Source organism: Ursus maritimus, unplaced genomic scaffold, assembly GCF_017311325.1.
Source record: "Ursus maritimus isolate PB19 unplaced genomic scaffold, ASM1731132v1 scaffold_18, whole genome shotgun sequence".
NCBI lineage: Eukaryota > Metazoa > Chordata > Mammalia > Carnivora > Ursidae > Ursus > Ursus maritimus.
The window spans coordinates 3,947,987-3,972,296 of NW_024424230.1; the positions used below are offsets into that span (position 1 = coordinate 3,947,987).

General features: G+C 48.3%; 1 protein-coding gene across 1 annotated transcript in view; it reads right to left on the bottom strand.

Moving 5' to 3' along the window:
- Window positions 1-264: 264 nt before the first annotated feature.
- ZNF407 (zinc finger protein 407) overlaps window positions 265-24,310 on the bottom strand; it is a 442,536-nt gene continuing 418,490 nt past the window's right edge. The window contains exon 9 of the mRNA XM_040632437.1: window positions 265-2,412. Within this exon, the coding sequence (XP_040488371.1) occupies window positions 1,079-2,412 (1,334 nt within the window). The 3' untranslated portion in view covers window positions 265-1,078. The remainder of the gene's footprint in view (window positions 2,413-24,310) is intronic.

Here is a 24,310-nt window from a genome sequence, read left to right on the forward strand (position 1 = left end):
CCGTTTCTACAGCTGCCCATCGGCTGGCTGCTGGAAATAAGAGAACCCCATTCTCTTTCAATGCTGCAATTTTATTTCAAAGAAAAAAATAGAACAAAAACAACCTTTGCATTTGGGGGGAGGGCGGCTTTCTGGTATTAACGTTTGATGTCAGCTCCGCCACATGGACATAAACCGCAGATAAATCCCGCAAAAATGGCATCAATATGAAGAAACATTTGTTATAAAGGCAAAATATTGGTACGAACACTATTTTCCAGAGTGCACATTTCATATATAGACTTTATTGTATGAAACGAAGTCAAAATTAGAAGCACTGGGTTGTCTTAACCACGGTGTATGTTCATCCAATAGAAACATCAAGGCTTTTCTCAACCACAGGCTTGAGAAGGTTTCTTTTAAGCAGAGTGCAACCAGAGCTAGGAACACCCCCACCACGTCTGGGGAGAGGAAACTGATGGGTCAGACAAGCTACGAGGTTTTCCTTTGGTCTGGGGACACTGTGATCCTACGACTTCAGAAAAATGGACAAGTGTGGGCTGCTCAAGACGGGAGGAGTTGTAGCTGCAATTTTTAACCAAATCTATAATAAACTGAAATGGCTACATGCTGGACGGCACGAACAGGCATGTCTCAGGCCACAAGATACACTGTTCGGACTTCACCACCAATAGGCACAGTCCTTCGATAACTGAAATGGGAAAACATTTGCGGGGTGAGGGGCGGAAACAGAAAACAACGTGGCTTCTCCTCAGCACAGTGGACAGAACAGAGGGAAAAGACCAGTCACAGGAGAACCAGACCGGAAACGGGTGCGGCTGGCATAGGGTCCGCCCCAGCGGCACCCCGGCCCGGCCTTCCCAGCGGCACGGGCACGGGGCTCGGCCAGGCGGCAGGGTGCTGGCCCCCAGGCCGGCGCGCTCTGCTCTGCACCCACCTCGCCCCGAGGGCAGGCCACCGCCCCTTTGGAGGACCGGCCGCTGTCCGGACGCTGTGGCCATGCAGTCCGGAGATCGCCGTGCCCCCGCGGGCCGGGCCTGCCCACGCCTGCCCTGTGCCGAGCGTGACGATCTGCGCCTCAGGCTTCTTGGAGTTCGTTATTCTCTCTTTGGCTCTGAATGACAGTCGCGGCCGGGGAGCCATCCTGGGTGTAAATGACCATACTCGTCAACTGTTCGCTTCCATTCGGGACCATGGCCTCGGCGCCGAGCGCGGCCCCGGCCTGCAGGATCTCCTGAGAGTCGGCTGCCTCGATGACGGTGTGTGAGTACACGCCCGCCTCCTCTTGCACCCCCGGGGGCAGCTCTGTGACGATGTAGTGAGTGGCGCCCTCGGGAAAGCTGCCGCTCGACTCCTGCACCATGGCCTGGACCAGCTCCTCGGTCACGATGATCTGGGAGATCTCCCCGTCGGGCTCGGCCAGGTCCACGTGTGGCCCGTGGGCCTCGGCCTCCTGCATGATGATCTGCGAGCCCTCGCGGGCCAGCATGTGCACGGTGCCCTCCTCGTTCACGATGACCTGCGTGACGCCCTCCTTCATGAGCTGGCCGGCCGCGGCCGGGTCGCACACGGCGAACTGCAGCACGCCCTGCACCACCTTCTTGAAGGCCACCTGCGCGCGCTCCTGCGAGGCGGCGACGGCTGAGGGCCGCACCACCTGGGTCAGCACCTCCACGGGCTCCACGGTGGCCCTGCTCTCCCGGATGTCCTGGAACATGTGAAGCTCGGGGGCCTCAGGCTGGGCGGCGGCGGGGGGCGCCTCCTGACCGGGCAGCTGGACCAGCACGTCTTTGTGTCCGGGCCTGCCTTTCTCGTCGGGCCCGGCCCGGCCTTCCGCCCCTCCCAGCTCGGTGACCGCACACAGCAGGGCGTCCAAGGCAGAGGCCGTGTCAGGTGGGGGCACGCCGGCCTCGGCGAGGTCTAGAATCTCCTGCTTGGTCACCTGCTGAATCACGGCACTGCTTGGGCTGAGGGGTTCGTCCACGCCACGGCCATCCATCGAGCCCCCCACGACCACCACCTGGGTGGCTCCGTCGGCCAACTGCTCGGGCAGGACCGGCCCGGTTGCCACGCCGCCCACGTGGGCGCCACTCTGACTCGCGGCGATGACCTGCCCGTCCTCTGTGATGTGCACCACGCGGGCCACCTGGCCGGCTAGCGCCAGTGTCTGCAGCGTGGCCGCGGCCGTCTCTTCCACCGAGGCGTCGAGGGCGAACTCCCCGTCGTAGCCCTGGATGATGATGACCTGCTGGACCTGCTCGGGGGCTGCCGCCTGCCTCCGGCTGCTCCTAAGGGGCCTTTCCTTGACAGGAGACGCCTCTGCCAGCGCGGCCGCCGTGAAGGGGCTGTCTGTCTCCACGAAGGTGGCTCCTTGACCCTTCAAACGGCATTCGTAGGACTTGGACACAATGCCTATGGGAGACAGGGACCAGTTAGAGCCTAGCAAAATGACTTTGAGGCTTATAAGCAAGACAACTCTTCTGCAGAAGCTCTAAACCCTCAGCAGAAAGACCACAGTGAGACCCACTCGGAGCGGTGCTCCCGTTCACGTGGGCGCGGACAGCGAGCTATGGCGTGCGAGCACACAGGTGTGGTGCAAACAGGCATTTTCCGTCCTCCTGGGTGGGCTGTCCAAACGCCACCGCTACGAGCCAGCGTTTGCTTTTCCAGCTCCTCGGGAAGGAGTGTGGTTACTCCCCTCAAATTACTGCCATTTCCAACAAGACATCAGTCACGGGTGGGAAGTGAAGATCAGTAAACAGCAGCAGTATCTTCTGACCCAAAGGCACGTCTTTCTGTAAGTTTATGAACAGGTGTGAGGAGGGCACGGGACTCGCACACACACCCCCATCTCCCCAGCGCCGTCTGCGACACAGGCCGATGCTTGTTAAATAACTTGACAGGGTAAATAGGACTGAAAACTGTGATCTTTATTTCCATCGAAACAGACGGACTCTAAACAGAGTTCCTATTTTCGTCTTTAAATCCCGAATTCTCTACCAGTGTTCTCACTATGGCGTCCTTCCCCTAAATGAGAGGATGGCCTGTCAGTGATCTACAGGAGTATTTCCATATCTCAACGGCCTCCCCAGTTTTGCAATATCCCACTTTGCTCTCTGTATTGTAGGTCATGTTTTAAAAAGCGCCTTTTATCCTTACCAGAGGAAAGAAAACGATAAGTTATGCATTGCTAGTATCCCTTAAAGACAAGACCACTCTGCTCTCCATGCTGGGCTCCTCTGTAAGAAAGCACTTCTTTCAAAACAGAGTCCACTCTGAGCACAGACCCCAGACAAGGCCCGTCTCCAGTGGGTGCAGTGTCTCCGGCAGGAGCCAGGGAGCTGCTACATCTCATTTGCCAAAAGAACACAGCCAGGCTCACACCCAGACCGTGGGCGACGGTCCTGCATCTGGGCTCCCAAGCTACCTTCGAACAATGCAAACTCCTGGCCTGTCCTGCATCCTCTGCCGCGGAGCCCTGTTGCTCGACACTCAGAGGTCAGGGGAAGTCTTACCCCTGCATCCTCCTTCCTGTGAGAGGCCAGAGGGAGTGGACGGGTCTCCCAGTGGCGCCTGCTGGTATGTGCGTGGAAATGACTGGAACAAAGCTCACTGCACAGTGAGTTTGTGGGATCGGTTTTCTGTCACCATGTTCCTGCAGCCTCTGAGGCTCTGACTCCCAGGGAGGAAGTAAAGTTTACAAGATGATCCATCTTCTTAAACAATACGAGGAGCAATCTGCATTGTGCCTTCTCAGACAACTCTCTGTAGTGTGAACCTTGGGAAGAGGACAGAATCCCAGACCCTTGGGTCAGGAAACGACATGTGGTGTCAACCAGGACGATCTCCAGCAGCAACACCTCCCTCCCTCTCCCTCTCGCTCCCTTGGAGATAACGGAATACCCTGCCTGTGGGGAGAGGGAGCGCCGCTCTGGGCTGGCCCTGCAGCCGTGGGGGGACCAGGCCAGGCTAAGCCATCACATCGTAAAGGTGAACTGAACCTTCTCAGAGGAGGGTCCCAGACATCGCTGCCTCTAGGTAAACGACTCGCCTCACTATAGCATATGGCTCTGTGTCTTGTTTACCCTCCAAGGAAAGAGGAGAACCAGCCGGGAGCACGGAAGCTTGCTCCTTCCTACGCCTCCGGGAGCAAGCTGCTCCTGAACGCCCACTGCATGGTGCCTGGGGTGGGCGTCACAGGACAGCGGTGGTCTTCACACGGGGACTCCCAGCTCCAGGGCCTCTAAAAACTTTCGAACGGTTCTGTGAGCCTATGGCAAGTTTCCGGGAATCAACCCAGCTCATTTGAAGTGCAGTGCCCAGGGGCGCCTGGGTAGCGCAGTCGTTAAAGCGTCTGCCTTCCGCTCAGGGCGTGATCCCGGCGTTCCGGGATCGAGTCCCATATCGGGCTCCTCCGCTGGGAGCCTGCTTCTTCCTCTCTCACTCGCCTGCTGTGTTCCCTCTCTCGCTGGCTGTCTCTCTGTCACATAAATAAATAAAAAATCTTTAAAAAAAAAAAAAAAAGTGCAGTGCCCAGGGATGCGCTTGCTGTGATGTCCCTCCCTCCCGCCTTCCCCTTCCCCTGCTTTGTGAAAGAACAACCCTCCGGAAGATTAAAGTTCAGAAGGCAAGCACAAGAGTAGGTTAACCATGCGGGTCCTTGAGAGAAAGGGCTGAATCATGGTCTATACTTCGACCTCATCTCCCAGTTTATCTTCTGAACTTTCAATCTCCCTAAAATCTCTCTCTTCAAAGATGCCGGGAGGCCTGGTGGGCAGCAGCAGGCCAGGTGAGGATGGGGCATTCCGCAGAGCCCCCCTGTTCACATGTCCGTGCGTGCCCGAGTGGACACTGGGGGTGTTGCCATCCTGCTTGGTGTGTCGTCCGTGGGACCCCTGGGTCTCTGGGCTCCCATCCCCGCCACAGTCTTCCTCCGCTACACTTGCAATTTCTCCCCTCCCCTCCACTTCTCTACCTGGGACGTAACCGTTCCGCTGGCCTTCAGCGCCCTGAACTCCATCCAGTTTGTACTGCCCGTTCTGTCATCATTACACCCTGAACTTGATTTGCTTGTTTCTGTCCATTCCCTAACTTCAAGGTCATTTTCAGTCTAATTTAGAGTTAGGAGGGGAAAAAAAAGACATGAAGAAATATGGACACAAAAATAAGGCAGCCTGCAAATCAACCCCAATTAATTACAGAAGAGGACATAGTGCCTCGATGTCAAAGAGCGAAAAATGAGTGCAGGTGGGGGCCACCAAGCGTCCTGTGCTCTGTGGTCTCCGAAAGCAAGCCTATGGGCTGGAGCCCCCGCACGCCCCTTCTTCAGTCTGCAACTGGACGGAAAATCTCTTGGGTGTCGAATTATCCTCTGAATCCCTTGCAGCACTGATAATGATGCTCTTCTGAACTACTTACTGAATTTATTTGAATCCAGAGGTGGGTTAAGCCACTTCCAGACTATTAAAGTGAACTACATGGGTAAACACTACTGTCACGACGGCGTGTGATGAAGCCTGACACCGCCAACATCTTAACCTCAGTGCGGCGCGAGCCCCGCTACTCCATCACAGTTCATAAATGCGAGTGCAGGTCCATCTTTTGATTCAGCAATTTAACAACTTCGAGTGCTGTCAGTACTGCTTTGAAAAATAGCACCTATAAAATGTAACAGCCTCAATCAGATTGAAAAAGATTCACCCACTGAAGATTCTTCCATTTCGCCCATAATGAATTAATGTGGAGCTATGCAGAAGTTCAAGTGTCATTTACACTAATGTGAATCTCTACTGTAACTTTAAATTCTAACTGGGCTATGACCAAGAATTTACTGGGCACATCAACTTCAATTTCTGAGCTCTTTCTAGTAAATATGAACCGTAAAGCTCACCAATGCAAATGGCCAAATGGATACAGTATTTGGGAAACAGGAACTTTGTACAGGCTTACCCTTAACTGCTTAGTCACCGCTATCGGTCCAAAAGTGCACAAATCTTTAATGGAGCACAGATGCCCAACAGAATGTTTGCACTATGCTTTGTATCTTTCAAAGACCATGTCGGGTTTCAGTGTGATCACAGTGGCTAACCAAATAGTGCACCTGATTCAGCCTTTTTGGACCTGTTTGTAAGAGGACCATAAACCGCTCTGTGCAGAAGGGGCAAACAGGTTACAATGCAGCCTCCTGCCTGTTTATGAAAAATCCCAACTTACTGCCCGTTTGCTTTCGGGAGTACAGAGATAGACGCCCTTCTCATAGCTAAATGCATTGAAAGTCTACAACTTGGTTGAAATGAGAAGGGCTTTGTGGGGAGCGGAGGGTTTGTTTTCCGGGCCATGATTACGAATTAGGCTCCGTTCTCCAGGAGGTCGTCAGGAGCCCCAGTTCCTTCTTGAAGACTGCATCCTCGGAGTCGGAGTCGAAAACCACGAAGTGTCACGTAGCAGGGGAGGGGTTAAGGCAGAGGCTCCCACCCCCAAATCCACTGGGACGGCTCTGTTTTGCTGTCTGGGGGCTTCTGGGAAGCTGCACACAGGCTCCAGCACCTGACTGCTTCCTTTCTGTGTGTGTGTTATTCTTTTGTTACTGTCATCGCTCTTTCCCACAGAATAAATACCTTATGCTTTTGTTAAGCTTACATTTAATTAAAATGTACAGAATTTGTGCAGTAAACTCGAATGAAACAAATAAAACAAGGGCCCCCTCTCTTGAAGGCATACGTTGTGAATGAAAAATGTCATTACAGACTAAAAAATTTTGCAGTAAACAGGGCCTACAGAGAGAAGTTTCCCCTGTAATGACATCCATAAAATACACAAATGGCACTTTTAGTACCATCCTGAATATGGCATTTTCTGTGCTCTACACACAATCTAAATGGTTTGATCATAGAGCATAATACTCCATTGGGTTTATAGAACAATCAATGTTCCATAAAATGATGTATTTATCCAATAGTAGGCTCAGCAGTTACTGGCGGATGACATTGCAGGACAGAGGCCCGGACTGCTCGGCGGCACCCAGGCCGGCTGTAAAACTTATCTCACGCCACTTCAACAACTTCATCTCGTCTGCGTCAAGCAATTTGTGGAAGCCTCAGCTTGGCTTAAAAAAAACTTGTAATAAAAATTCATAGAATTTTCAGGAGAATGAAAGCCGATGACAATAGAAAGGTCACATTGTGTCTCCACGAAAGGGGTCAAAGGTGGCCTGCAGTTCTGAAACCGAAAGTAGATTTCATGCATCGCGTAGCAGATAAAGATGGCATTAAAGAGGCTTGTGTGGGGCGGGATGCTTCACGCGCTGGGGAAGCTCGTGCTGGTACCCCGGGAGAGCGCGTTGTGGCGAGCGGCAGTATTTATTTTAAATCTCGAAGCTTCTCCCGAAACTGTATTACTTGTTTGTGCAGTGCTAGGGTATGTCAGAATCCGTGTGTTTTGTTTTTGTTATTATTTTGTAAAGATCTAATGGGCTTTATTAAAGGATCCCCAAACCAGAGAGCACTCTACCCAGCTGTACCCAGCTGACAGAGAGGCGCTCCTACTGTGTGTGTTTGAGATTTCGTGTTCTGGAAGGGCACTAGGCTTGAAAATGCTAGGCTGGCTCATTGTCATAATTAAAGCACCTCAAATAGGACACGATTAAAAAAGTAATACTTTTCATATAAAAATTTGGGGCACACATGACACTGTGATTCTTAAGCCACATATAATTTTTCTTGACTTCAATTTTAAGATGTAATTTTAACAAGAACGTTAAGAAATCATACTTAATGTCTATTAAAATGAAACAATATTAACAGATTATGCTAATAAATTAGAACCATATTTTAATGTCACAAAAGCTTATAAGTTTTTCAAGTGAGAGCAGAAAAAATGACAAATTAAAATTCAATGCAATATAACCTTGTGGAAATTTCGAAGCAGGGGATAAATTATTCCTACAATAGCACAGCCAGTCAAAGCAATATCAATAATTGCTCCATAGTGCAGTATTCTTTGGACAATAATAATTACCGGTCTTGCCGCAGGATGTCCCTAAGAGAGCTCCTCCCACCGAAACCTGGTTTTGAAGAAGTGAGGGCTTTCTATGTGAACACGACACAAATTAGGGGGCACTCCCTGGACCAAACGCTTTGCAACGCCTCTCGTCCCTGAAGGAAAACTCCACTCAAGGGGTTTAGGAAGGAATTCCAACCTGGTTTATAACTGCAACGGGTGAGAGCAGCCTCACAGTCCTACAGCCCCATACCAAAATGACAATTTGCCATCATTTTTTTTTTTTTTTTTTTTTTTTAGTGAACAAAGGATGCTTAGGTACCTTACGACTATTATCTTCAAGGGTTAGAAATGTGTCCTGGCAGTGTTAATAAAATTCACACACAAATCACAAATATTTAGGTGATTGGAGATACACAATTAAAAGTATTTTTAGTCTCCGGCATGCTTGTGAAAAATGGTAACTGTACTAACTAGTGAGATTTATTTCAGAGCACAGACCTGTGTTGGTCGTTCTGCCATGATCTAGCCTAAGGATGGTACATACACTGCAACATAATCATTAAAAGGCATTTTGGTAAATATCTGCTTTGTACCACAAATAAACATATAAAGGTAGATGTTAGAGTTACAGTAACAGCCATTGCTCTGTCCTCAATTTGGTGAAGGCCGCTATTTTGTCTTTTTTTTTTTTCTTAAGGTTTTATTTATTTATTTGGCAGACAGAGAAAGAGAGAGAACACAAGCAGGGGGAGCAGCAGGCAGAGGGAGAAGGAGGAGCCGACTCCTGAGCAGGGAGTCCGATGCGGGACTCGATCCCAGGACCCTGAGATCATGACCTGAGCTGAAGGCAGATGCTTCCCTGACTGAGCCACCCAGGGGCCCAAGGCCACTGTTTTATAAGAAGAGATGACGAAAAATATTTTTATGTGAAAAATTTACTGAAGTCCACATCCTTTCTGACAGACCCCTCCACCTACATTCAAATATACAATTTTATAAGATACACCATATAATTTTTACTGAAGGAATACTTACAGTGAGCCAGGATACAGATTTAGGTGACAAAAGTTTTAGTCTCTTTTTCTCAATTATCATTAGTACTACATTTATGATTGGTAGTGATCAAAGATAATCAAATATGACCCCTGAAAGAAATTCTAAGATGTTCAGACAAAACTAAGAATAAATTTTATCTCAAGTTAGAAATACATGACTGGCCAGGTTTCCAACTTTACCACGAACAGTCTCCATGGGCCTAGATATTTCCATGGGCACTGAAGAGTGACAAAGAATAAAAGACAATATTTCACCTTTAAAGTCACAAACCCTAAGAAATTTTGCACTAGATCAGACTCTTAGGTATATATCATCATTTCCGTGCGTGAAGATCTAACGGGAGCCATGCACAGAAATCTCACAGAGGCAGGTCAGAACGGGGCTTTAAGGGTATCCCGACAGGCTTTTTTGGGAGGGATGTCAAGGGCGGGGCGGCGTGCCTGACTGTTTCTTGGCCGTGGCAGAGGCCCGCAGGCGGTGCTGACGGACGACCTACGACAGCCACAGAACTTGGGAAATCTGACTCACGTGGCAGAAATGACGACATGGGACTTTAAAGTTAAACTGTAGAGTGCTCTGTTCTTGTCATTTACCCATGAAGAGTAACTTCTTAAAAATCGTCAGCTGATTTACTAGCAGAAAGTGCTCGAGTGTCTTAAGTCCTGCCTGGAGCAAAGAGAGGGGGAGGCGCTGCTGTGGGATCAGCACAGAGCGCCCTTGGCATCTTGCACACATTTGGGGGATCAAGGTCAGCCCCTGGCCACCGTGAGGGGTCATTGCTGGACACTTTTTCTCCCAGCTCCCGGGCGTGCCCTCCCCTGGGCCCCGGCCCTCCTCCTGCTCTTGGCACCGGCTCTGCACCTGTCTTGGTGGTACCGGCTGATGTATCCGAGGAGGCTCGGGCCTTTGCGGGAGCCGTGGGATGCCAGGCCTCGGCCTTCGGGCACTTCCTTCAAGATCCCACGTGAGCAGCAGCCCGGAAGCCTGTTCTAAGGCCGCCTCCTCTGTCCGACTCAAACCAGCACTGACATTCTTTCTTGCAGTACAGAATCAAGAAGTTAGGGGGGCCCAACACCCTTTTCCTACTGTCCTCTGACGGGCTTATAAAACCCCTAGTGCAGCTAACACAATATGAGGAGATAAAGCCTCTTTTTAAAAAGTTGTACACATCACGCACATTTTAAAAGGTAAAATTACGCAAATAAGCAGCCAGCCAATGCTGTTAGTGGGGCGCTCCTCTTCCAAGGCGGGCTTACAGGGCTAACAAGGCAGATTAAACTTGTCTCCTTTTGTTTTTTGGGCAAACACTATAAAAAGATCACACTCATTTTTGTGGGCATGTTCAGAGTTCCTGTATATTACAGTATCTTCTTCGTCTCTTTCCCGAGGAAATGAGAGGAAACGGACATTTGTCTTCATTGCAGACACTTTTGTATGAAGGTAAAAGCAACGGCTCCTCAGCAACAGCACAGAGGCACCATTAAAATCAAATTTACAGTAAACAGAACCTGCAGCTGGGGTAAAACGCTCACTGTGAGTATTTTAATTATCAGCAAAGCTTTTGGAGGTCTAACATCTGCTCATAGCCGAATGACACCAGCTGCCTGGGTACCCTTAAAACAATGCGAATTTCTTCTCCACATATTAAAATGAATCATCTGTTCTGGGCACATCACTGCTATTTTCCTATTAAGCTGCCTTGTGTGGGTGAGGGGCCCCCGAACATCGTGTGGGGGCAACACCACAAGGCCCGAGCTCTTCGCAAGGATGAGAGCCCCAGACGGCATGCAGGTGACTCTGGGACGTGAAGACACAAGGCTGGTGCTGGAGGTCACGGTCACGGTCACCTGGCCGCAGCCAGCATGTGCTGGGGGTGCTCCAGCACCGTGCTCAGAGCGACTTCCAGGGCAAGCAGAGTAAACTGAGGCAACTCACAGTGGCCGGAGTCGCTCTGTGAAAGTCAGAGAGAGCAGCGGCTGTATGTGCGGCTGCCCAGCCTGACGCAGGCAGAGCGTCTGGGGGCGGGCCGTGCTCTCAGGCTAGCCGGCCACCCTGCCCTGTCTGCACACAAGGACGGAGCAGCGGGGGCGGCCGGGCTGGGGATGCAGGTGCGGACACTGCCGTGGTCAGGGTGAAAGATGTAAACATATTCTCTTCTAACCAGTGATGACCACAATCTTTATTTTGAACATCTTCCTAAATACGTAAGTTAAACTCTTATGTTAAACTTGCAGGATATTTATATGCCTAGATAATAAAGTTTAAAACTGATTGAAAAGATATCAAACAAAAGACACATGATGAGGCCTGAACCCTTGCTTTAAAATGGACGGAGTAAAAACAAACTTACAGATTAAAACGTTGAGTAAGATGCAGCGCCTGACACCTAAGGGTTAGGAGACGGACACACACCTTCTACGCCCCTGCTGGCTCCCTGAAGGGCAGGCGGAGGCTGGAGGGGAAGTCTTTCAGGACAAGACAACACCCGAGGGGTGTGGCTTCTGCAGTGGGCATGGGCAGGACCCGTGGCTGCTGTGTCTGTGTGTCTGGAGGCAACACCGTGCTGTTACGTCTAAGCGGTGACGCATGCACACACGTGTGAGGTCCGTGAGCAGATGTCTGCTGTGCACACTGAGCTGAGCGATGGGCACCACACCTAGCAGAGGGCGCAGTCAGTCAGGGGGCAAAGCTACTCATGGTATCACACACGACCACGGGGTTGCATCAGGGTGGAAACTTGAAAACAGTCTCTCTAAATCATCACTCGTTCACTGAGGAGTTCAACGGCCTTGTCGCTCTGGGATGGGCGGGCACGTAGCAGCCAGCACGAGCCAGGAGCCCTCCGCAGTAAAACGCGGCAGAGTCCAGAGGCGGTATCGTCTGAAACCGGTATGTGATGCGCGTAATATACGTGGGTATATAGAATAATCTTGTATGATTAAAATATTTCAAGTATGTTTTGTTTCACAAAATGACAATTAATGTAAACCAACATAAAGTCCTGCGATCAGGAGTAAAAAAAAAAAAAAGCTCAAGGCAAGGGAGGAAAGAACTTGTGGGTCGCAGTTGTGTGTGAGGTCAATGCCGTGCATGGCTGTGTCGGCACAAGCACAGGGTCAGAAAGGGAAGGGGCGCTGCAAGGGCGCACCAGTCACACTGCACTGAGGGTGTCATGTGTCATCTGTGCTCCACAGTTTAAGAAAAACATTAACAGATAGGCATGAATACAGAGAAGAGAAACAATAATACTCAGGGACTTGAAAACTCATAAAGAATGGTCTAGGCCTTCAAATATTACAGGACTGTCTTTACAGGAAGTGAGAAGGGATCCATTCACCATGGCACCAGAAGATAAGACTGGGGACGAGAGAGAGAAGTTAGGGGGACGTCAGCCTGACCTCAATACTGGTTCAAAAAGGAACACAAGGCCTGAGTAAGGAGCCCCCATTAGGAAAGGCTGGGTGGCTGCTTTGGGGGTTACTGCAAAGAGGCCTCCAACCAGGGCTTCTATTATCCGTGCTAATCAGAATCAGATTCTAGGTCTGCTGAAGCTGGGAGCAGGAAATCTGCACATTCACGAACCTATGAAGACAGACAGTCGGGGTGACTGACACATTTTCAGGACGCTGACAAACAAGTTTCGCCAGGATCACTAGGTGAGAGCCTGCCAGGGTGTTGGGGTTCCTTCTAGCTGCAAGAACCCATCTCTAGTTCCCGCTCCTAAACACCAAGGTGCTACTCAGTTCCTTCAAGGGCAAACCAAATGTGAACTTGCTTCACTGTGAGCCGGACATGTGACTCTGTCCAGGCTCCGGAGTTAGCACCCACTTCTCTGTACCTTTATTTCTGTTCCCAGCTGTCTATCTTATCACCTAACAGTGAAAGCTTGATGAACAAATCCCAAAGAATCTATAATTGATTCTGGTTTATTTAGGAAGGCAGTGAGGTGGTGGTGGAAATGCACCACTCCGACCCCCTGCTGTGGGAAGCACAGGTAACAGACGCCGCACCCCCCAACCACCCCCCTGCTTCCCCAGGAAGCCTCCAGGCAATGGCCAAGGGCAGGGGGACAGTAAGGCAGGCCCATTCGGCCAGGGGGGTACTTCTCTGCTAGGTGACGCTGGTTCTCTGCACCACAGTCTGCAAGCCTGCCTGCCCTGCCTCCCTCCTCCCTCTCCTTCCTTCACAGGGGTGCGATGGCTCTCCCCCAGGCCCCCACTTCGTCCCCTTTTCACTCATGAGCGTTGCCCTCCACAAGTCTCTTCATGTCTAAACCGGCCTTAGGCTCCTCTTCTTGGAGGACCCGGGCAGCCCTGGGGGTTTCTCAGAAAGCAGGCAGCAAGGCAAGGACCCAGGGCCCACGTGTTGCAACACAGGAGAACAGGGCGCCTCCCGGGAAGCAGCTGGCATGTGGTCCACGGCACAGGGTGATGGCCTAGTTGGAAGCTGGGACGGGAACACAGCTGACGGTGCATGATCCAGGCATCTGGGAGATGTGGCTGCAGCAATGCTTACCAAGCCAGAGGGGGTGGTCACTTACTCTAGAGGGTCCTGACACCACCATGTGGAGGGTAACATGAGACCGAAGGCCCTGAAGGCACCCTGAGGTAACTGGGAGATCCAGAGGGCCTCTCTAGAAGTGTACATCAGACACTGGGACCCTGTATCATCATACCTCCCCTGTAAGACTGGGTGCTTCCGTGGGCCAGGTGCAGAGGGAGTCCTGGCTAACACCCAGCTTGCAGTGGGTTCATGGGGTCCACAGACACAGCATGCAAGCACGCACCCAGAGTAAGTTATGGGCGGTCGATTAACCCTGAACTGGGTTGTTGGCCTGTGGAACAGGAGCCATCAGAGTGGGGAATGCCAATGGTAAAACTGCCCAACTCCAGAAGGTGACTAAAGCCCTACAGCATCCTGGGCAGTGTGGCCAAGATCAGTGCCATCGAGGCTTCCAGGACACTAGATGGGTGGTCTCTCTCACATCACTATTCAGTTCACCAGACAGGCTGTATGGAACCCAGAGGGGGGTTGGAGAATTACTGTCCTTAACCAACCGATAGCCCCAATCATAGATAGGCATTGTGCTGGATGTTCTGAGCGCTGATGAAATGGCCCCAGACTCATGGAATGCTTCTTTTCCTTTCTGATTAGAAAAGAGGATCCGAAATAGCCTGCAACTGCATGGGGAGACCAACAAGATTCTTTCATAGCTTATCTCATGGTGTGAGCTCTCCCACCTCCTACTACAATACAGTCTGGGGAGGCTGGACTGTCTTGACATTCCACAGAACATCACACACACCCATGACATCAACGACAAAACACTGAACAGGCCGCATATACGCCAAGTGGCTAGCATGCTGGAGGCCTCAGCAGGCCGTAGGGAGCCCAAAGAAGGAAGACAGCCTTTATAGAGTCAGGGCCTGCCATGTCAGTGAAGCTTGTAGGGTCTGTGTGCAGCGACCTGTTGAGAGATCTCCTCCAAAATGAAAACACATTGCCCGTCTTACATCTCCCACCATAAAGAAGGAACCATAGTGCCTGGTAGGCCTCTCTGGATTCTGGAGAAAACGCTTCCACTTCTAGAATGCTGTTCCAGTCCATATTCTGGGTAATGCAGGAAGCCACCAGCCTTCAGGAGGGCATGGAACAGGAAAGGCCTCCATGGTGGGGACAAGTTGTGGTGCGAGTCGGTCTGGCCCCTGTGTTATGATCCATTAGACAGTGAGTGTTAGAGGCATTGGTGAGAGGGTTGGGGGGGGGGGCGGTGAAGTACAGAACCATGTACTATAGGCTGAATGTTTGTGTCTCCCTAATTTGTATGTGGAAATCCTAATCTCCAAAGGGATGACTAATGGTATGAGGAAGCAGGGCCTTTGGAAGGTGATTAGGTTGTGAAAGTGGAGCCCTCCTGAATGGGATTTGTGCCTTTATAAAAGGGCACAGAGAGCTCCCTCCTCCAACCCTGTGAGGACACAGCAGGAAATCAGCAGTCTGTAACCTGGAGGAGAGGGCCCTTGCCATGCTGGCACCCAGACTTCGGATTTGTCAGCCAAGAGAACTGTGAGCAACACCTTTCTGTTGTTTATAAGCCCCCGATACGGAGTCGCCGGTACTTTGTTAGAGCAGCCTGAAGTGTCTGAGACGATGAACCACAACGCAGGGCCCTGGAATTCTGAAGCAAGACCATACCACCCAGGGTAGATACCACATGCCTCTGAGATACAGCCTGTGGCAATGACAGAGACAGCCTGATCAACTGACCACAAGTGGACACACCACCAGACCTCCCACTATAAGTCAGGTTCCAAAAAAGCTGCCATGTGTCCACAGCAGCTCCCTGGGAGGTGGGTTCCACTGCGCTCACCAAGTCATGAAGATGGAAGGGGCTGGCAGTAGTCCGCTGTCACATGGAAACAGAGCTTCTGGGATCAAAGCTCAGCAGGGCCAGAAAGCCCGAGTAAGTTGCATGAACAAGTAGACCTGACTCCATCACGACATGTCGCGCCATGCAACAGACGACACGGCGGGTATTTCAAACGAATTCCAAACGTTTCTTAGGGAGTCCTAGGATCAGTGCCCTTGCCACACAATTTTCACATCATTATGTAGGGAACTGTGCAGTGAGAAATCATCTCCCAAATGACAGACCTGAGCACTGACAGATGCTGAGTCATCAAAGAAAGATGGACGATTATTTACCATCTGGATTTTGCCAAGACAGGAAGGCAAAGAAAAGCAGGTGGAAAGCCTTTCTTGGAATTCAAAACTATTGAAGAAACAGTTTCCTAGTAAATTTTCACTGATCCAATAAGACTATTCTCTAAGTCTCTAGGGATCCTAAGGTTTTAGTTCTCCTTATATTATTTAAATTTGCTGGATTTGCCATCTAGGAACTTGGTATTTCAGATCATTTTCTTAATTGTTATATATTCAACAAACACTGAAACTAAATTCTTTGTGTTTAGTTCTTTACATCAGCAAGGCAAATAGGAATTATGGCCTAGCTTTTAAGAAATTAATTATTTGAAGATATTGGTATCACAGATAACTATAATAAATAAAATATAAAGTAACCAGATAACACACATTCAAATAACCATGCCTTCAAAGAGAGAACTCACTTGGCCTAGGGTAAGGATCAAGAAAGTATTCACAGATCAGGGTCTTGATGGAAGAGTAGGAATTTGTCAGGCAGTGAAAGTAAGTGGAGAAAACCCCCCAGCATTCTACGCATATTCTAAACCCAGCAAGTGTGTGGCTTGGCTGCACAGGCTTCGTGTGGGGGCAAGAGAGGGGAGCAGAGTGAAAGGTAGGGCTCCTCCACTCCTGGGAGGCTCAGGGCTCTGAACTTGGACACCTGTAGTGACGGGAGGCCAATGAGCAAGTTTAAGTAAGGAACTAACACAGTGGAAGAGACTTGGAAAGTGACCGGCTACGGCCTCAGACACGGAGAAGGAAGGTGCAAGTTGTGACATCGTTGCTTTCCAAAGAGTGATCAAACCTGGTCCACCTCTGGTGAAGGAAGATAGGGAGGGAGTGCTGATGTGGCAGACATCACACACTCATGGGGCTGGAGCCCTTGGTCTAATGCAAAGGTGCAAAGGTTCAAGACATTCATATGAACTACTCACTGGCTTCTTTCTGGATGCTTCCGTCTCTGAGCTCATCCCTGAGTTCCTCCTACCTCCTCTTTTCCTCTCTGGGCAGTAAGGTCTGGAGGACTAACATGAGGTCAATGGAAATGTTCTTCAATCCGGCAGGTGCTTCCTGAAACCCCAGCACTTTGCTGAGATGCTATGGGGGAATGCAGGTCATTCACGGCGACAAGGGCAACTGTTTCCATTGTTATTTCAAGAAAATCGATCAAAAAAGTATTTAAACGTTTGGTCCCTATAGCAACAGAAGAGCTTGAGACCCTAAGTCCTGCTCTGTGAGTGGGAACAGTGGCTACTCATGACACCTTCACCCAGAGGAATTGTCACAGTGTAACACCGCCCTGGAGGGGCTTTGACCATTTTAGAATTGAAACATGTTCTCACGCTTAGTCATATACTATTTAACTTACCCCCATAGTAGACCCCCATACTGTGTTTAATGATGGGGAGCGTAAGAGACATTGAGAGTAAAATATTCATCCAGGGAGAAACTGTGATGACAGGAATTCTACAAATTTACCTCAAATTGACTTTCAGAAGGTCTTTAACTTGTATTCATTGGATCAAGATTATTTATTTGCAAATAAGTGCTTACAAAAGTGCTCTCTTACCTTGTCATTTCAAAACAAAGCAAACACTTCAAACATAATTATAAAAATGTATGAAAATGATCTCATTGATTTTCTGAAGGCAGAAAATGTCAAGGATTCCAGCATCAGCTCATTGAGAGCAGCTCTCAATTTAGAAGTCAAGCTGAGAATCAGATTCCTGTGGAAGAACCAGGAAGAGGTGTCCAGTCAAGTCCTACCGGCAACAGGCTCTGGGCCAGGGAGAAGGCTGGGCTTGGCTGGAGACTGCACGCCTGGCCGTGCCCAGAATACAGGCGGTGGTCCCAGGAAACTGCAGGGTGAAATCACCCAGGCAGGGAAGGGAGCAAAGTTCAGAGCTCCAGGGGACAGCCAAAACAGAGTCAGAGCCAGGCAGGACAGCTAGATAGTTAAGACCTGTGGTCTTGGAAGGCAAGAAAGAAGAAGCTGATGGAGTGTGTGAAGGTTCAAAAAGTCATACCCTAAGACTGGAACGAGGTCTCTGCCAGCTAATGTGTTACTGGGTAGGGGGGCCTCGAAATGTATCCTTCCAACTACAAGACTGTTGAGAGGAACAAGGGCGGGGAGGGACAGAGCAGCAGGGCATGAGGCACGGACCCCACACCACCGCAGACAAAGTGGGGCATGCATCAGCCTGGGTCCGGTCCCATTGCCACCAGAGTATGCGATGCTGCCAATGTCAGAGCACATGGCTCATGCGTCGTGAATACCAACACACGGCAGTTTTACACAAAAATCAGAATACAACAACGATCTGATTAGCAGCCTCATTAATAGGAAAAAAGGAAGGTGCATGAAACTTGGACTAACATTCACCGAAATATGGAAATTCCTGTTTACCTTCACCTCTGCTCACTATTAAAATTCCTCAGTATTTTTCTGAACAAAAATGTCCCACTCTTTCTTGGAGTCGCAAGACAATCAGCATGACAGTACTGAATTAATTCCTCATTTGCTGGCTGAAAGAAACTCAAAGCTGAATTGCCAAAGGGCAAAACAGAGCGAGTGACACCATACATCTCCGCTTTTATATATGTCCGTTTGATAACTGCGCCTGTATGTCTGTATTATGCCGGCAATCTAACAGTTGTTGTCTTACTTCATTTACAGAGTGCCAAGGTATCTATTAGCAGGAACTATGCTTTGAAAAGTATTATTAAATATCTGGAATTTTAATAGAAATTCCAGGAAGTCCAGTAGATAAATCACAAACAGAACGAAGGCAAGAAGACCCCCTGGGAAATGCTCTGTTACAAGAACGTGCCTTGAGAAGCTGCGCTGGGACCTCAGCCTGCCTGGGGCCCACCACGGAGCCGCTTGGGGCTCCTGGCTGAAATCCTCCTGCGCTCCAATGCCCAGCCTCTGAGAATGGGCCTTGCTGGCGTTTCTGGGGTGTTGTGAGTAACTCCTGTTGTCCAGACCTCCCTTGTGTCAGTTACTCCCATCAGCTAGAACAAACGCTATGGCCTTTCCTGCTCCCCTTTCTACACCAGCCTGCCAGGGATGAGGCCAGCACAGACCACCCTTGCACATACACATACCTTTCCCTAGGTAACATAAAAAGAACCAACCAACCCTGAAAATCACAACTTCGCCAGCCCACCTCACCCTCACTGAACTTGGCTCTTTCTTAAAATGTACTTCGTTATTCGACTTTTGGTTTTATTGTCCTACTTCTTAAATTCATTTTTATGTAGAAACAATGTTCAAGATTCTAACAGATATACCCAAAAGTAGCCTGGATTTTGGATACAGCCTTATTAAATAAAAGGCTTCACTCCTTTCCAACCTACAAAGAAACAGCTATGAACATGACATTTATTTGGCCCATACTTAGGTTGGACACACTGAAAGACGGGGCAAGAAACACTTGGTAGGCAAACCACCAAATCCTGATAAGAGATTTTTTAACTCAAACCTTCACACAGAAAATGTGTACTTAGAGGGAGAATGTTTTTTCTTAAAATCAGCTATAAATTCAGCACCACGAATAGAAAATATCAAGGAAGAGAGGCAATCAGCACACCGAGTGTCTACACAGCCACTGGAAGGGGCTCAGCCCCAGGTAGGTGCTGCCCGCTCTGCTTATAACCGATTCCGAATCTCCCGCAGAGTCGGAGCTCCACTGTGCTGAGGGTGATGGCTGGCTGGGGGCTGGCTCACTTTCTAACTGTTGGCTCAGGTTAAGTACCAGGACTCCTAAAGCTTTCCCCTGGAACTCCCGGGAGTAAGACAGACGGAGATGAAGCAGTACGGCCATGCAGTCCCTACCACTCGGAGAGGCCTCAGGACTCTCAGCACGTGGTTTAAACCCCAGCGGGCTGGCCGTCTCTCGCTTCTGCTTGCTGGAGAATTCTCTGATTCCGTGATCACGACGATCCTCTCAGGGACAGGATGAGCAACCTGACTCCAGCCACTGCTTAGTCTATGGAAAACACCACCTGCTGACGGGTCTCATAGTGTCTTTTCCGAATGAGATGGTATGGTCGGACCTTTCCTGTTTAGCTCTAAATAAACATTGTCTTCGGTACTTAACATACCTTCACCTCCACAATATAGTAGCCGACTGCGTTATTTAGATTCAGAAATTAATGGGCTGACTGTAGTATTATAGCTCAAATGGATTTACAGTTCTCATATTTGGCCCAGTGTGATTTCAAGTAAGAATGACTTCTGACCATTTGAATGGAAATTCAGGAACATTAAAAGAAGCCATGTTTACACTGCCTGGTTCATCACATGCAAATACTATGCATTAAGACGGAAAATACCCATTTATGAAGATAATGAGAACTGACATCAACATAATAAAATAACAGGTTTATAGATTCTGAGACTTATATATAAAGCGGTAGATTTGCTCCTTCTGCTTAAAAGCATATTCATTCCCTCCATCCCCTATTCACATTTGATCTGCAATCCAAAAACAAAGCCCTCTGGTCTGTTAGCATGAAACCTTATAAAATCATTCAATGTTGGACATTAAAGCTTCCATTCTGTAAAAGAACAGGGTGCGGGGTGACAAGTATGAGAGCCGAGAACAAACAGCAGCAGAGAAAGCGGCGGGTCAATGGGCGCCCCCAGACTCCAGCATTCATAACACAGCCGCATGAATAGCACCGCGAACAAAGACAGTGATGATAAAATTGGTGCTTTTGTTTTATAAGGCTGGCACAGATGGGCCTGGCATGCTTCATGATTCATTTTCATGAAACTTCAGCCACATTTCTACTATTTGCAGCAAAGGGTCTGCGTGAAGGAGGCCAACGACTTGCCAATTGCTTTTCCAAATGCCCCAACTTAGGCCCAGAGAAGGAATTTAAACACTTCTCAGATCCGCTGGGTGCTTATCATCTTATGTAAACAATGGGAACTGAACGGCTCAGGTATGAACATGCATTTTAACTAAAATGAGTAACTTTTACTTTCCAGCTAGACATAAAGTTCTAATATAAAACTTTCTGTTGAGATGATCACAGCTGCACACTTTTACACACACATGTACTTCCTAATCAAGCTGAAAAAAAATGTCATTCCTCATTCAGTCACATATTGCTGACAGTGCACTCTTACTTTACAATAAAATCCTGGAAGAAAGTCTTTGCTATAATGGAATTTGCACCAGTGTGTTTAGACTGAGCGCGGAGTGTGGTGGTAGCCCGTACTAAGTACCTGCAAGAACACGGGTAGACAAATACATCTTCAGTCTTGGCCCCAAACATTACCTACATGGTGACCTCTAGCAGAGAATAAAAAACTTTAAACACCGCACAAAATAATAAGTGCTAGTTGTTTTTTTTTTTTTTTTTTCTTCTTCTTCAAGTAAATAGAATATCATTTGGCTTTGGTCACATCTGTCATATTGATATAATTTCTTCACAATAAAATACATTTATTTCACACCACCTATCTTAACACATAACAACGAAAATCTCACTGTCACTCACAGTTGTCCAGTTTTAGGAAACAGCCTTAAAAATGATAGCAGTGTAGGGCTGTTTCAGGTTCAGGTCCACTTCCTGCTCGGAAGGATGACCTAGGGCTGCTCTTAATAACGGAGGAGTAAGAAACAGCAAACGAAACCAGTCTGAACGCGATCTGTGAACAGTATAGGATCTTCTAGTGACTTCTTTTATTTTTAAATTTTTTTATAATAATATTTTTTTATTATATTATGTTAGTCACCAAGTTCCATGATTCATTAGTTGCGTATAATACCCAGTGCACCATGCAATACGTGCCCTCCTTACTACCCATCACCAGCGTATCCCATTCCCCCACCCCCTCCCCTCTGAAGCCCTCAGTTTGTTTCTCAGAGTCCTAGTGACTTCTTGAAGTCAAAGCCAGAGCTATTGGGGAAACTAGTTCTAAAGGCCTGTCTCCTTATAAAAACAAAACAAACTCTTTTCCATGAAGCCGTAGGTAAGTTAAATTTGTGCTGTTGTTCAAAGGGCAAGACATTTCGCCCCCAATGCTGGTACATATTCTTAAAACCAGACCTAGTACCAGTTCTGTAAATTATGAAACCTTCATGGGAAGGTTCTAAAGATGGAAGAACAGGCCAATTGCTCTTCTCTGCTCTCATACGTTTTCAGTTGTGTTGTATATTTTGGTCCCAGGGATCAATTATCTTACGCTGACTCTATTTGCATATTTCTCAGTACCTTTTTACAGAAGCATATACTGCTACATACACCAAAGATGAAAGGTAATCAGAATAATTCACAACTGCTCAGCAGCTCTAAGTGTCCGAAGTAAACCTAGCAGTTTGGCAATTAAAGAAATTGTGTCACTGCTTATTAAATCAGCTGGCTTCTCTGCAAGTCCTTTTATGTACTGATATCTGTCAGTTCTCTAGGCTTAGCTGGAGGCTGGACTCTAACATCAGGACACAGGGCACTTTCCTTGGCAAGTGAAGCATTTTAAGCAAGAGCTTAGGTAAAGCCACAGGGGCAGCTCATTTAAATCTGACCACGACAGAATGTTATCGCTGCCCCAGAGGTGAGCCCAATCTCTGGCTGCTTGCAGAGGAGAACGCCACACTTGATGCCAGAAACCACATGTTAACAGAGGAGGGGGGCCAGCAGTCACAAACCGGAACACATCTGCATGGATGTCACAGAGAAGACTCCATACCACATGAACATGGGAGCGAGAGAAGGAGGGAGAAGAAAGCAACTAAGGAGGCTGGCCTGGCAAATCTAGACGTGGGCAAACCTAGATGAAAACAGGATCCACAGTGTCTGGCAAGCTGCCAAGTAGAGGAGGGACCCCACACCACCTGTGTAGCTCCAGTCTACCAAAGATATGTTTTAACTCATTGGGAGGAATACTTTTCTAAAAGTTAGAGCAGAGACACTCGACATCGTGAGTCACTAGGAAAATGCAAATTAAAACCATGACGAGAGATGACCATGCATTCACTAGAAGGACTAAAGTAAGAAAGACTGATGATGCCAAGTGTTGGTGAGGATGTGGAGCCACTGGAACTCTCTCACGTGACAGGTGGGGACGCAAACTGGCACAGCCGTGATAGGAAACAGTTTGGCGGTTTCTGGCCATCTGACCCCACAATCCCATTACTGAGGAAATGAAAGCATGTGTCTGCACAAAGGCCTGTCCCCGAATGTTTACAGCGGCTATTTTCATAATCGCCCACAACTGGAAACCACCCAAATGACCATGAAAAGAAGAACAGATGAACACACTGTGGTATATCCATTCGCTGGAGTACCACGCAGGAAGAAGGGGGCACGAGGACCTCTAGATACAACAGTAAGAATGAATCTCAAACGTGTGACGCTAAGTGAAATAAGGCCACATGCTGTACAACTCCATTTACATGACACTCTGGAAAGGACCGTACCTGTCAACAGGGACAACCAAGAACTGGGTGTGAGAAATGTTCTAGAACTTGATTGTGGGGATGGTTAGGTGACTGTACACATTTGTCAAAACTCATCCAACTGCAAACCTAAGGAGGCTAACATTTACCATATGTAAATTAAACCTCAATGAAAAAAATAGTGAATACACTACATATAAATACCGCATTCCTTCTCATGAGAAGTTCTTGAGCATATCTGGGTGGTTTCCTGTCACAAATGCTATGAGACATGCTCCTGCCTTCAAGGGCCAAGTGGATCATTTTCCATCGAAGGGGTTGTAGGGTTCTACAGTTATATGACACTATGACTTCCTGTTCTTCGTCTCTAGTCATTTAGAGTAACTCAGTGACTTCTTTTTAACACTTGGAAACGAGTCTGCTCCATCTAGTGTCGTATTTATTTCTAGAAACGATGTAAATCCTGTGGTTCATATAATCTTCTGGAGTCTAATAACAACAAAAATCATTAGGCTGAATTATCATTTATTTCTATGTTTTATTTTATCGATGACACAGAAAGGAGAAAGGCTAAAACAAAGGGCAACAATATTCAGAGAAGCCAAATATATATAAATTAGATGCCTTAAAAAAAGGAGATGTACATTCTCTCAAGCTGAAGATGGGTTTCTGTCAGGTTAGGTTTAGTGTTCTATCTGTGGGAGGTCCTGGGAGGTTCCCCCACTATCTGTATTGACATTGGTGGATGTATGCTATACTCTGTTTAATTAGGAAATGCCATCTCTTCAATGAATGTGGCTTTATATCAAAATGGGGATGCGAATGTCCACCAGATGGCTGTAATTGTGGTTGATTAACATTGCTTTTTATTTTCTATTTATCCTTTGGTTATACTAGAGCTGATTATTGGCTTTCTGCTTGGTACTTTTTTTTTTTTTTTTTTTTGGTGTGCTCCAATACAAGCCAAATGTGGGAGACCTCCAGCAGTCCCCACTAGGCTACAACGATGAGAGAATGATGTCAAGCTATTGGTGGTTTAGATGGATCCTGCGTGTGTCGACAACCAGAGGTCTACCGATCAGGACAGGGGGATCCTACAGCCGTGGTCACTGGTGCCTTCTCTTCTAGAGTCAGAGTTC